Genomic DNA, 13,554 nt, shown 5'->3' with positions numbered 1-13,554 from the left:
TTTTTTTATGGCTGTGTATGTACAACATAAATTGAATATTTCCTGCTCATTCAAGGCGACATTTTTTTAGCCTTCGTTGTTGTGTACTCTTATGTTAACACGAGGCACTGCCTTATTATTTTACAGCTTGTTAACCGCGAGATGTTCTGGGTTGTCTCTGAAATCTGTGGAGAGTCTCATCCCGTCCGGAGAATGAAGACAGTGAAGCAGTTTATTAAAGTGGCAAGTAAGTTTGCTGCTGCAGCTTTTCTTTGCGTTTCTTCCTTCATTTTTTATTATCAGTGTCTTTGCTGTCTACTGATCCGATAAATGGTAACACAACTCAATTGGTACAAAAAAAGAGAAAAAGTTATTTCATTGCTAAAAAGATTCCAGGTATGATGACAGTGATGACAAGTGTTTAAAGTAAGTGCCAGCAAGTTTACCAAACTCCACCCTAGGTGATTTCAAATTTATTTGGAATTACAAGCGAACTGCGATTAGGCCGCAAAACGCCATGGGTAATTGAAGATGTGTTTTTCGTGGATACAAATACTGCCATCATTGATAGGTGCTCTGTCTTTCCTGGTTTTCGGATGTGGTTTGGCACTCTAGTAGTTACATAAACTCTGGTGGGACTAAGCAGTGTGAATTCTTTACTGGTTGTGTGATCAAGAATCACTGTCTGGAATCACTGACTCTGGCATGTCTGCAGCTCTGTCATGTGCCTGTTCATAGAACTTGACTTGTGGGGAAAAGTGCTATGAAATAGGAAATAATTATTCGATGTGGCTCTCCCTAAATGTGCAGACCTAAAATGGTTTTTCTCCTGTTTAAATGTTTTAAAAATCAGGGCAATGCAAGGAGTGCAAGAATTTCAACTCCATGTTTGCAATTCTGAGTGGCTTGGGTCATGGAGCAGTGTCGCGGTTACGATCCACGTGGGATAAACTGCCAACCAAGTACCAGAAGATGTTTGAGGTATGTGCCTGTGAACTTCAGTGTGAGACTTTCTCTGCATATTTCAGTACCGTATAAACTGGAATATATAAGTCGACCCCTTACCTTGAAGTGGGGGGAAAAAAGAAAGAAAATGCCAAAACACGTTTGTTTGCACAAAGGTGCCAAGCTCCACGCCTTTGCAGCGAATTGCCTGTTTTTTGCCTCTGGTGGCGAAAGTGCACAAAGCTCCTGCACCAAGTTCGAGAGTGGGTCCTCAAGCTGTGGTTGCACAACACGACGCCCTCAAAATAGTTTTTTACGTGGGTTGCACGCCGCCAGTTTTTCTTTTTGTGCCAACCAGTATCGCACGCCTTTTTCAGAAAAGCCAAATTGGTACTGAGCAGCCACGTTGCCGTTCAATTTGGCGAGATCTACAAATGTTATCTTGGAATGCCGCTGAAAATTGTCTCCATGTCGCTCACCCTCATCATCACTCATCGCTCACCAGACAGAAAACAAAAAGTATGTAGCAGAAGAGCGCGCGCAAGGAGACACAGGCGACAAGAAAGAAAAAGGACAGCAATCGAATTTGAATATGGGTACAGCTTTGACTATGCATTTGCCAACATGCACGTCGTAGATTACCAGGCAGCGGCTCACACTTTGCTAAATACCGCTATGTAGAATGAGGGGTCACATTAGCCTGCATTTTTTTTCCTCTTTTTTTTTTTTCGAGAAAATATCTCGACTTCAATACCGGTTTATAAGGTACCATGTATATGCAACTCTAATCCTGCAAATTTTGGGTTTGCTTGTCTCATACCAGCCCACTCTTACAATTTTATCGTAAAATGCCTGATTTTTTAACCTTGTTTATCGTTGCCATATTGTTGACAATAATTTTACCATTTTTCATTTGTGTTCAGTTCTGGGCAAAACTGATTTAAAGACAATACAACTGCTGTCACTGAATTAAAATTATTAAAACTCCAACCAAGATGTTTATTTAACAACCTAGTGTATCAGAGCCGGGCCAACTCATTCAGGGGTGAGATTGGCAGGGTTGCAGCAGTGCTTATAATTGTTTTGTGCTTGCTCCTGGTAGTGTCAGAGGTGAGGCGACTTCGCACAAACTTTGCAAGTAAATTTGGAGAGTTTTCTTGTCAGTGACGCCACGTTTCCATCCACTACAAGCAAGGTGACCTTTAAAGGAGGGTAGGTGCTGATGTCACATTCAAGGCACTTGCTACCGTCAGTAGCTTCCTCCCGCACACGAAAGACTGTGCGCCAAACCAAAAAGCGCAAGGCATTGTCTACAGGATATCCTGCACTGTGTATGAAGAATCTTGGCAAAACAAAAAGCTTACCTGCAAGAATCCGACAACCCAAAAATGACCTTCGCCATTTCTTTCAAAAAAGAGTGCAGTGCTGTGGCAGTGCGAGTAATTCGACCATTGCGTTGACCCCAGTGGTGCCATCGTCTTGGAGCGAAAAAAAGAATTACCAGAGGCAGCTTCTATTCGAGTCGTGGCACATCCAAAAAACTACCAAGAACATTAACCGTTCTTCGGGAACTCTCCGTAGAGTTTACTTGCAAGCTTTGTGCAAAGTCCTCACACGCCTGTCACTGCCAGGAACAAACTACGCAAAACCCTTACAAGCACCGCTGCACCTCTGCCAATCTCAACACTGGAGAAGCAGCAAATCGTTGCGTTGCTAAATAAACGTCTTGGTTGGACTTTCATTACATTTAGTTCAGTTAGTTGTCCCAACCAGGCCGATCTCTATGGAATAATCACACTTACATGCAGTCGCTGACCAATCTTTACGAACTCGATTTGTCGTGCTTGCTTGAATACTCTGGTACCTATGTATGACCAATGTATGACTGTAACCGACACTTCGGCTGCTATTGCATGAGTGTTCTATGTGTAAGCGTCAAAAACATTTCTGTTTATGGTGCAGCTCATTCTTGCTGCGACTCTATAGCAGAGTTCACAACATCCCTGCAGAACAGTCTGCGAATTTCAATAAAACAGTAAACAAATTGAGTAATGAAAATTTTTAGCATTTTTCGCAAAATTATTTTTGGCTTCAATAGTAGCATTTTCAAATTGTAAGGCTGGCAGGGACGTTATCTTCAAATATTGCACCATTGGCAATATAGAAAGTGGTCATATTGCAGCCAGATAGAAGAGATGTCGTTATAACGGACTCATGTGTGAAATTTTTGCGTGTCTTTTTCTTACTTTGTTTTCTTTGTTCAGGATCTCCAAGAATTAATGGATCCTTCAAGAAACATGTGTAAATACCGCAACCTCATCAACAATGAACAAACCAGACCACCAATTGTAAGTTCATGGAAGAAATATTTTAACCTGTTTTGTTCTTTCTTCTCTTGGCAAACTAAAATATTTGCAGTTAATAGAATGTGGCAATTAAATGTCTTATGACTCATGAGCTGAGCAGGAGGAGATTTGCATTTTAGAACCTGAAATTAGCTTAATTGTGTAGCAAAAGTGTGTAGCACAGACTATTGCACGAGGTGTTACTACCGAAGTCATACCCAGCTGCTTTACTAAAGCATTCTTAAAGCTGTTGAGACAAGAAAATGACACAAATTTTTACACTGGAGGTTGCCCAAGCTAATGTCATTCTTTGTCTTTCTAGATACCGTTTTATCCAATCGTCAAAAAGGACCTCTCTTTTATTCATTTCGGAAATGACACCATTGTGGACAATCTGGTAAGTGTGCCCCAACCAACAAAGCACAAGACCTTGGAAGGTGTCCAGTGTTTAAAAGACGGTGAATGAGCAGACGTTATAAGGATGAAAGAAAAGATGATTGAAGGAGTGTCCTTGGGACAGGTCAAATTGAGATGAAAGCGACAGGGCAGAGCCACCAGATAGCAGTTTCAACCCCTCGTAGAAATATCCTGTAGAGCTCACGCATGCAACTGTCATGGCGTCATCTGGCACCGGAAGGTGGAAATCTGCTACAAGAACACCATGGCACAGAGCTCTGCTCGTAAGGGCGTTTGCAGTAATAGTTCCAGGCACAGTAAATGTTTGGACATTTTGGAGGTGTACCCTTAACAAAAATGTTTCAGAAGTTCGTGCTTAGTTTTGTCCACTGGCAGTAAAAATGCATTCTGTTAGTATATTGTTGAAAAGCACCCTGTGTTAATAATCTATAGGAAAACTTGTGGAATTGGCAAGCACTGTCTCCTTTCCTTCTCGAGGATGTTTCATTAAGAAATGCTAACAGGGACATGCTCATTATAGAGAAACTTGCTTATTAAGATTAGACATCCTAAAACCTCTGGTTCAATGTAGCAAGTACACTGGAAGGCAAAATAACAGGTTTTAGAGAAGGCAATTGAAGATTTACTACTTGGCTAAGTAACTGCCCAGAGGTAGTGTTGAGGTTCAGGGTGTATACTTCTGGTCAGCAACAGGACAAGGGAACAAGTAAACAGGACAGGCACTGACCACTGTCCTTTTTGCCTTTCCCTGTCAACCAGCTAAACTAGCCTAATTATTCATAAGTGCAACACCTGCACCAAGTACTTGCTGGACAAGGTTGAAATGATTACACTGTGTATCCTACAGCTGTCGATTATGTAAAAGGCTAAGCAAGAACCTAACAGTTGCTGACACCTGCTCTGCGGACACATGCTCGATCATGGTTGCTTTTCTTTTTTTTCTGTCAAAATAAGATTTAGTACCATCATAGCTTAAATGTAACTGAGCAAAGGAGGAACTAGCCATTTGACTGATGCTGCTGTGGCTGTTCACTTCGAACTTGAGCTGAATGAAGCAATTTATTTTACAATCCATGTCTCCCCTCTCTCGCTCGGCCACATTTCGATGGGGGCGAAATGCAGAAAACACCCGTGTACTTAGATTTAGGTGCACGTTAAAGAACCCCAGGTGGTCCAAATTAATCCGGAGCCCCCCCACTACGGCGTGCCTCATAATCAGATGGTGGTTTTGACATGTAAAACCCCGTAATTTAATTTTAAATTTTTCCCCTTTCTCGATTTCTTTTTCTTTTCTGAAATACTGGTTAAGGAGAGCAATTGGATGTTAAAGCTGTTGGTGTCTGTCAGTATCAAATAAGATATTTGATTATGCAATGCAGAATGGCTACTTTCTTGCACTGCACGATTTCACATTTGAAACCAACAGTTAAATCATTACAACCTGCTTTATCCTGTTTGTCCTGTCACGTATTTCTAAAATCGGTCACCTAGCTTAATATAAAAAATTCGGATTACTTGGTTTAATCCTAAAACAATAGGAACAATAGGATTGTGTCCTATATGATGCTAAAATTTGACACTACGCTTGCGGATATGTGCCAGAATTGAATTGGTCACGAATAATTGCCGGATAAATGTGGTTTATCGGTGCACAAGGCTTTCAGAGTTGGGAAACTAAGCTAGTACAAGATAATGAAATTGTCCTTTGCACCAGTATTTTCCTTCTCTCTCTAGTATTACATGATTGCACGAAGTTAGTTGGCTAGTGCTTCACAAGGAAGAAGACAAAGGGAACAGCAGTGGCCCTTCTGAAGACAAGTCTCCTTATTGAAGTGTTAGCTCCTGCAATATTTCTTGTTTGGCCACAATTAATCGCTTGCCTGGGGCTTGAAGCTAAAATTGCACCTATACAGCAAAACTTCCATAAGAAGGAACTTCAAGGGACTGTAGAAACTGTTCATTAGAGAGATGTCGTCAAAGTGAAATGCAAATAAGATGGGCTTTTAACTGGTCCAGAGATCTTGTCATTGTGCATTCTACCGACAAGGTCATTGAAGCGATGTTCAGTCAAGTGGTATTTCGCTTCATTACAATATTGACATACGTTATGTACTACTTGCATTAATTTAAACGTGAACAGTGAAGCGCGTGGTTTTTGCGCAGTCCAGCAAAAAGCAAAAGGCAGAGAGATGTATGAATAACTCCGATTTGTTAGAGCACTGCTAGTGGCACATCACTGTTGGTCATACATCGTGTGCTTTGCTTTTAGCTGGGCTGCACAAAAACAAAATGCTCTATTGTTCGCATTTGAACGGCAGCAGGTAGTACATCACTATGTCCAGCTTGCCAAACAGTTCTTGTAGTGTTGCATGAGGCTTGTTTTTAATTGCATCATTGAAAGCATCATGCATGCACTTGTGAAATTATTTTGCAGTGTGCATTGAAAAGAATGGTTGCTACAGAGTATCATTCTCTGCAGTGGTAGCAGGAATGCTATAAGTATTCAACCTATGAAATCAGTGTAATGTGTGTTAACTTCGTGTCACTATACAAATTGGGGAGCACTAAAGTCAAATCTTTACCTTGCCTTCATTCACAGGTCAATTTTGAAAAGCTTAGGATGATTGCCAAGGAAGTGAGACAGTTGATGAAGATGTGCTCAGTTCCTTATGTAAGTACCACATCCCCCCCCCCCCTTATATATATTCAGGAGGAGCAAAGTGTTGCATGTGCGGAGAATTCTATTTTGGTTTAAGAAAAAGAAATTCCGGGCTGTCTGAATTATTCTGGAGCACACTGGGTGCTATATATTACCGATCATAGCTAACAGGTGTGCCTTGCCAGATTAGGTGCTACAAATTGAGTATTTGTCTCTGATATGACTTTTGAAGTTGGAGCAGGTGTGTGCATTTCTCTTCACTGGGTCACCCTGAGCTGGTAAAAGAAGACTGGTTATGTCCAGATGTGAAGTGAAAGGCCAGAGAAGTGAAAGTGTGGCTTCATATTGCACTTAGTATTTCATTCACAGATGATGCAGTCAGGATCCTGAAGCATTTAAGTGCATAGAAAACTGTCTCTTGTATGTTCTTCATTGCTGCAAGATGTGTGGTTTGGCGTTTAAATATAGCAGAATCTCCTTGAGAATTTAAAGGAACTGTAACTAAACACAGATGAGAGGACAAATATAATGTCTGTCTTGTGTTTCTTCGTTTTGGCTTCGTTTCGTGCAGCTGCACATTCATTTAGCAGCCTACTAGCCCAGTAACAAATCTTGCTAAGCTGGCAAGCAAGCAGATCATTGCCATTCTTTATGTATTAATGTTGAAGCTCTAAAGCAAAGATGCCTGTTTTATTGATAACTTGTGCAGCAGCCTTCTGCCGCAAATTATCTTTGTTATTGCAAGCTCTTGGCACATTACCTTCTAGATTTGGTGCATCTCTTCAAAGCTGACCATTATCTCTTGGATTGCAAACCTGTGGTATGCGAGTTTGGCCACTGGAGGTATTAGGCCTATCCCAGTTGGGCTTAAATAGAAGACTTGCCAACAACTGCCAGGTCACAATGTATGAAAGTACGTTTAAATGAGGGGTGAAGCCATATGGGGGTTTGTTCTGCAATGCAATAGGGCTGTGATTGCCTTGATAGTTCAGTTCTGATTTTTACTTTTGTTTATCTAGAAATCAAAAACGGAAATTTTTGTGTGTACGACAGTTGAATGCTGTAGCCACCCGTTTCGACTGCAGTAAATTGGTAGTGTGCATCATGTACAGCAATGTTCAACAAGCATTTAAGGGAAGCAGCTATCCACTGAGAGCAGCTACAAACATGAAACTGTTTTGCAACGATTGTCCCTGTGGCAGACGTCTCAGACCTTTAGCTACTGATGGCATCTCCGTGTCTACCAGCAAAAATTTCTGAATTGCAGAAAAAAAAGTTGGTATATTCTTGAGTCAGAAGTAGTAGTTGCTGAATAAATTCGGTTAGTGATAGCTCTCAGTTTACAATTTTATTTTCCAAAAGAATGCTAAAATTTTGCTCTTAGGGCCTCTTAGCAGGATTTGCAGATTGCAAAGAAACATGGTGCATAGATTACTCGCTGACTATCCTGTCTGCAAAGTATCAAAGAAAAGTGCAGTGCGAGAACAGCTGAAATTTCAAACAAAAGCTTGCACACCGTTGCTCTCAAGAGAGCGCCCCTTCCAGCCAGAGAGTCAAGATCGCATGTGCAAATGCCTCTATGTAAGAGACACTGCCTCCGACGTCACCAACTATGGCACTTGACTTCGATAAATCATCCAATATGAAACGCGCAATGCTGCCACTAGAAGTGTGCCATGTAGAAAAAAGGAAAAGAAGCAGAACTCGTCATGTGAGCGTGACGCAGCCCCATGGCTGCGATATGAATGAAGTCAAGGAAGCAATGTCTCTTGCAGATGCTAGTTGAGGCAAAAGGGGAGAGTGTCTCTGGTGGCAGTGAAGCTTGCCTCCTGGTGGCATGACAATGGGACATTCCAATTTCTTCGGTCCCTGCTACTAATGTTGAACAAATTTTTTAATTCTTTCGGTAAAATGCTCCCTAAATGGCACCTTACAGCTTCCAGTGCATAACCAAAATTTTCAACGGGGCCTGGTGAGTGGCCCTATGAGAGAGAGAGAGAGAAATAGAAGAGAGGAAAGGCAGGGAGGTTAACCCGACGCACGTCCGGTTTGCCTATGAATACACACATTAAAAAAGTATGCTGGAAATTTGAATACTAAAAGCCAGAAGGGCTGAACTCTAACTAACTTGTTCTTCTATCTTGAGTGGAAATGGTTTTGACGCCATCTCTGGGAAGTCTCAGCCTTACATTTCACCCTTGCTGCTTTACACTTGCAGGATTTGTACAGCATGCTGGAAGCTGGTGGGAGCCCGCTCAACCCAGCACTGGCATCACTCAATAGCTTTGCGGCAGCTGCAGTTGCAGGCGGTGCAGGTGCGGCATTAGCACGCCGGCGAAAGCGCAGCACAGCTCAGCCCAGCCCCAAGAAAATGTTTGAAGAAGCCCAGATGGTGCGTCGTGTGAAGGCCTATCTGAGCCACCTAAAGGTTGTTGCAGACGAGGGGCGGCTGCTTGCCATGTCCTTCGAATGTGAGCCACATCCAGTTCCCTCAGCAATTCCAGTTGTCTTGCCAAGCAATGCGCACCCACAACGCAAGCGGCACCCATCCCCACGGAAGAGGCATCCATCTCCGACTCTCTCGACAGCCAGTAGCAATAGCAGCACTTCAGAGGGCAAGAAGTCCATAAACTCGGCAGGCGGTGTCAAGTTTGGCACGGACTCTCCGCAAGCCATGCGTAAGCTTCTGGCTCTGTCAGACCAGAGCAAGGTACGTCCTCACCAGCCGCCACGTCCACCCGCATCACCATCACCCGGGGTCAAACGTCGAGGATCGGCAACTGTGCGCGATGCGCCCGCACCAGTGGTAGGGGCTAGCGCTAGCTGCCACGGTCGATCGCACTCTGATGCGGGCTATGCCAGCGTCCAACCGGTTGACCTTTCGCCTGAAAGTTCTAGCGTCACCAGCCTCAACAATTTGCCCCTTCGGAAGTCTCATGCCTCAGGTTAGTCTTGTACATTGGCATGCATCATGTGCCCATTGTGCATTAAACCATTGTGCCTGCTGTGCAATGGTTTTGTATATAAACTCAGGTGCATGAAAGTTGATACATTGTATTCACCACAGTCGAGTTGGGCAGCATTTAAACCAGTAAGGATAGGGGCATATTTTCAAAGTTGCAGAAACTGGCTACTGCATGCTTGTTGCATATAAAATGATGACACATGGTAAGTATGAAGGTTAAGAAACGCTTATAGTATAACATTTTCAACTACGTATATACTAAAGTTGGTGCTTAAGTGCTGGCCTTAGCATCACCACCATTATTTTACATTGTGGCAGAGCAATTATTTGCTGATGTTTTGTAGCAATAAGGCTAGGTATGATGACGTTACTCATAAAGAAATCAACGAGAGCACTGCTCGCATTTTTGCTGGCTGCGCTCGTGTGACAGCTGCAGTACTCACAGGATTGGAGTGAGCCACTGTGTGACGACATCATGACCTGGTGAAAACAATGACTTCCTATGGACATCCACTGCCAGGACGTGGATATTCTAGGGCTGTGTCCAATACGTCCTGTAGATGTCCCTCACACGATCGTTTGGCTGCACTTTCCATGTCCTGCAGACACCTTGCATGTCCGTAAGACACCTTGCACATCATTGGGACATATGTTGTGTACATTTTACAGACATATGCCAGGCCTTTTGCACAGTGTTTGCTATAATGTCAATTATGTTTGCAGCACACGCTGTGCAACAAATGCAACAGGCAGAGCACGCCCCACACATCAAAAACAAATACATCACGTGCGCACATTACGTGCACGCGGGCGGAACTTCAGTATACTCCTTATTCTTCTAGGATTTCTGCCACGTGCAAGTGGCTCATTAAACTGTCTGAAGTTCCCTAAGTAAATTCCGTCAAAAAACTCGCATAGTACAACGTACGCACCAGCTGCAGGCATGATACCTTCAAATTGCAATTCTAACATGTGAGAAAACATAATTTTGGTTTGAGGAAATTCAGACAGAGCGTATTGGAGGACAAATATTCACATGTATGCTGAAAAAGGTCCGTGCGAGATATCGTTGGGACATCTGTGGTAGAATATATCCAAAATGGACGTTCGGAAGATGTCCTATTTGTTTCCAAAATGGTGCATGGACATTGGGACTTGATTAAGATATCCTATGGACGAAGTGTTTTCACTGGGGACCCATCCACCTCCTGGGTACCAAAGCCGAAACTTGTTCTTAGAAAAAAGTGTATTATGGTAAATTGTTTAGAGCACTGGGATGTTTAAAGTACTTCTTATTGCGATAGCAATTATATGGATGCTCCAAGCGAATTTTTGCCATTACTGTTGGCGTCAGCGTTGCCATGAGGTTCCATATATATTTAGGTATGTGTATGCTATATGGCATGCGGTATATGGAGGTTATATCGCCACACCATTCTATCACTAAACTTGTTCATACCAGGTCTTACATTCTTGACAAAATTATTCCTCAGAATTTTCAGAATGGCAGCCAACAAATTTCAGAATGGCAGCCAACAAACAAATGTCATGAAACAAACATGCCTTTAATCTTAAGTCATCTCAGACTTGAATATTAAAAGTCAGAAATAATAACGGAGCTCAAACCTCAAAGCGAAGTAATTTTATTGGCGCGGCTGTGCACTACTTCTGGGATCGGCCCAGGAAAGAGATTTGAAACATACTCGGTACGAAAAAGTGGTGGTAAAGTCGCTAAGAAAGACGTTGGCTTTAATTAATACACATAAATGAAATTGTCCGATGGCAGGATTCAAACAGAGGACCCCTAGCAGAACAGCTCGTTTTTACTTGGCTTACATTTACTTCAATTCATTCTGCCACTACAGCTACAAGTCTTACACTTCATGTATTATTCTAACATGTTGCTATCGCATTCATTGCTTCGCCCTTATGGTGCGAAACTGTGATATTTTTTTTAAGAGTTTCGACCTTCATTTAACACACAAAACAAATCAGTCATTGAAAGTGCCATGTCAGTACTCGCTTAATAAGTGACTATGGTAACCCTTCATTGAGGTGTACTAGGGCAGGTATTAGCCACATTCATGGCAAGAATGTGTCTGCCTGTTTTGCCTTGTCACAGTGCAATCAGAACTCAATAAGATTGACACATACATCAGGTGTAGTCTAAAGAACAAGAAATGTTGGTGATCAAGTTTTATATCAGGCGCTCTCAAAAGAACATGTATATCTTAGTTCTATTTTTCGTACCACAGCCATGCTGTGTTCCTTTTAGGCAGTGCACCATTATTTCTACAAGTGGTGCATGTCACTTGTCGGTGTTTGCTGCTATGTTTCTTGTGTCATTTTGTTCTCATCCTCTGCATGCAATTTTCTTTCCTTAGCATGCTCTGTCACCTCAGCGGATAGCGGGGTTGGGAGCTACCACGACAGTGATTCTGGTCGTTGTTCGGCTGGTTACAATAGCCCACAGCAGCGACGAATTTCAGGTAATGGCACCTTTAGAGTGGTGCTGTTAGTCATGCACATTAGTGGTGTTTTTTTTTTTATTATTGCAAAATTGTTCAGTGTGAGGGCAAATGCTTGTGTGTAAGCAGTCAGTATAACAGATATGTATGATTGAAATGTTGCATGCTTTTATGCATGCATTTGCTTGGTCTGGGAGAAAAAGCGAGCAGTGAAATGGAGGTTTGTGTTGAATGTTAGTGTGAAAAGTACAAGTAGATACAAAGGTACTTGAATCAATAATTTTATTTGAAAATGCCTTTCTGCAGTATAGTATTTACACATACAGTGCAAGTTGCTAACCATTCCTGCATGCTCATGCATCTCATGCTTGCAGTATTTTTCTTTTTGCCTTGTTCTCATGGTACAGACTTACTCGGTGACAATGAGTATTTGACTGAACATTGTGCACAGTTTTATAGTAGATGTTTATTGAGAATGGTGCTAATTACCAGGAATGTCCACTGTTCTTGAAGTACTGTAGTACAGTAATAGTGAACATGGGTGCTCTGAATTACATTTTTTTTAGCTTGATGTCAAAGAATGTATGATAGCAGTTCATACCTGGGAGGTCTCATGCTTAGATAGCAGGCAAATGACCAGCTAATGCCTAATTAGAGATATTAACATGTGACTTTTTCCCCTTACATGCAGCATCCTTTGCACACCCAGCAGTGGTGTCACTGCAAGGAGTTCATTCTTCCATTTGTGCGTAATACATTTGTAGAAACATGCAGTCTTTCGCATTAGAAAGAAACGGAAAATGTACTGCAGGAGCGAGCGCTGGTCGCAAGCTAGTAAGTTCTTTGGAATAAATGCCAGGGAGACGGTGCCGCATCTCTTGTCTGAGCACTTTGACTGTCCCCTATGACCAAGCCTGGTCCTCTAATAAGTCCCCGTATGACACATGGGAGAACTGCGATGGTGTTGTGTTGCAGACCACAGGTGCTCCTGGAAAGCCAACTGTGCTTCACACAGCTGTGTGGCTAGATTTTTTTAAAAGGAGTGGCCAGGTCAAGCCATGCACTTCTTTTCATGGCCACGAGCAGACCCTCAAGGGAAGGCAAAAGCGAGACTGCACTCCTCTTCCTTTGTTTGTGCACATGAAATGAACTTGCGGGGTACGAGCATTCCTTGTTCAGCCCCACTGCAGGCTTTGTGCTGCATTCGCGCAGCAGCTCAGATGACAGATGTACAGTCGAGAGCAAAAGCTATAGACCACGGCATCGACAAAAAAATTTCATTTCTTCTAGCGCAGCCATGCAACGTGAAGCTGTATTAATGCATGACGCTGGTTAAAAAGGCGCATGTAGGTGGTAGTACCACTTGATTTCAGCCTTTATGTGTATGCTGCAAAGAAAAAAATGTTTAGCAGCACCACTTTTCTTCAGACTTTTGCTCTTGACTGTACCAATTAAATTGGATGAAACAGCACCTTTTCTGCGACTATATTAACCAGATCAGCTGCTGATTCTAGCCTGCCTTTGGATGCATGCCCCGAAATGTGCAAGTGACCCATTGTACCCGCCGCGGTGGCTCAGTCAGATAAGCCGTTGCGCTGCTGAGCACGAGATCGCGAGATCGAATCCTGGCCGCAGTGGCCCCATTTCGATGGAGGGGAAATGCAAAAACGTCCGTATGCTTGCGTTGTAGTGCACGTTGAAGAACCCCTGGTGGTCAAAATTAATCCGGAGCCCTCCACTACGGCGTACCTCATAATCAGAACTGGTTTTGGCACG

General features: G+C 42.8%; 1 protein-coding gene across 6 annotated transcripts in view; it reads left to right on the top strand.

Annotated features, from left to right (window-relative positions):
* The window catches only part of LOC119437141 (rap guanine nucleotide exchange factor), a 598,134-nt gene that overhangs the window by 571,608 nt on the left and 12,972 nt on the right, over positions 1 to 13,554 (top strand). For all 6 annotated transcript variants that reach the window (XM_037704211.2, XM_037704208.2, XM_037704210.2 and 3 more), the window contains 7 exons: positions 127 to 226; positions 833 to 960; positions 3,189 to 3,272; positions 3,592 to 3,666; positions 6,286 to 6,357; positions 8,564 to 9,290; positions 11,695 to 11,799. In XM_037704211.2, the coding sequence (XP_037560139.1) occupies positions 127 to 226; positions 833 to 960; positions 3,189 to 3,272; positions 3,592 to 3,666; positions 6,286 to 6,357; positions 8,564 to 9,290; positions 11,695 to 11,799 (1,291 nt within the window). The remainder of the gene's footprint in view (positions 1 to 126; positions 227 to 832; positions 961 to 3,188; positions 3,273 to 3,591; positions 3,667 to 6,285; positions 6,358 to 8,563; positions 9,291 to 11,694; positions 11,800 to 13,554) is intronic.

The sequence above is a fragment of the Dermacentor silvarum genome, chromosome 1 (assembly GCF_013339745.2).
Source record: "Dermacentor silvarum isolate Dsil-2018 chromosome 1, BIME_Dsil_1.4, whole genome shotgun sequence".
NCBI lineage: Eukaryota > Metazoa > Arthropoda > Arachnida > Ixodida > Ixodidae > Dermacentor > Dermacentor silvarum.
Note: the sequence above shows the minus strand (reverse complement) of the source record. Positions and strands in the feature narration are given on the sequence as shown.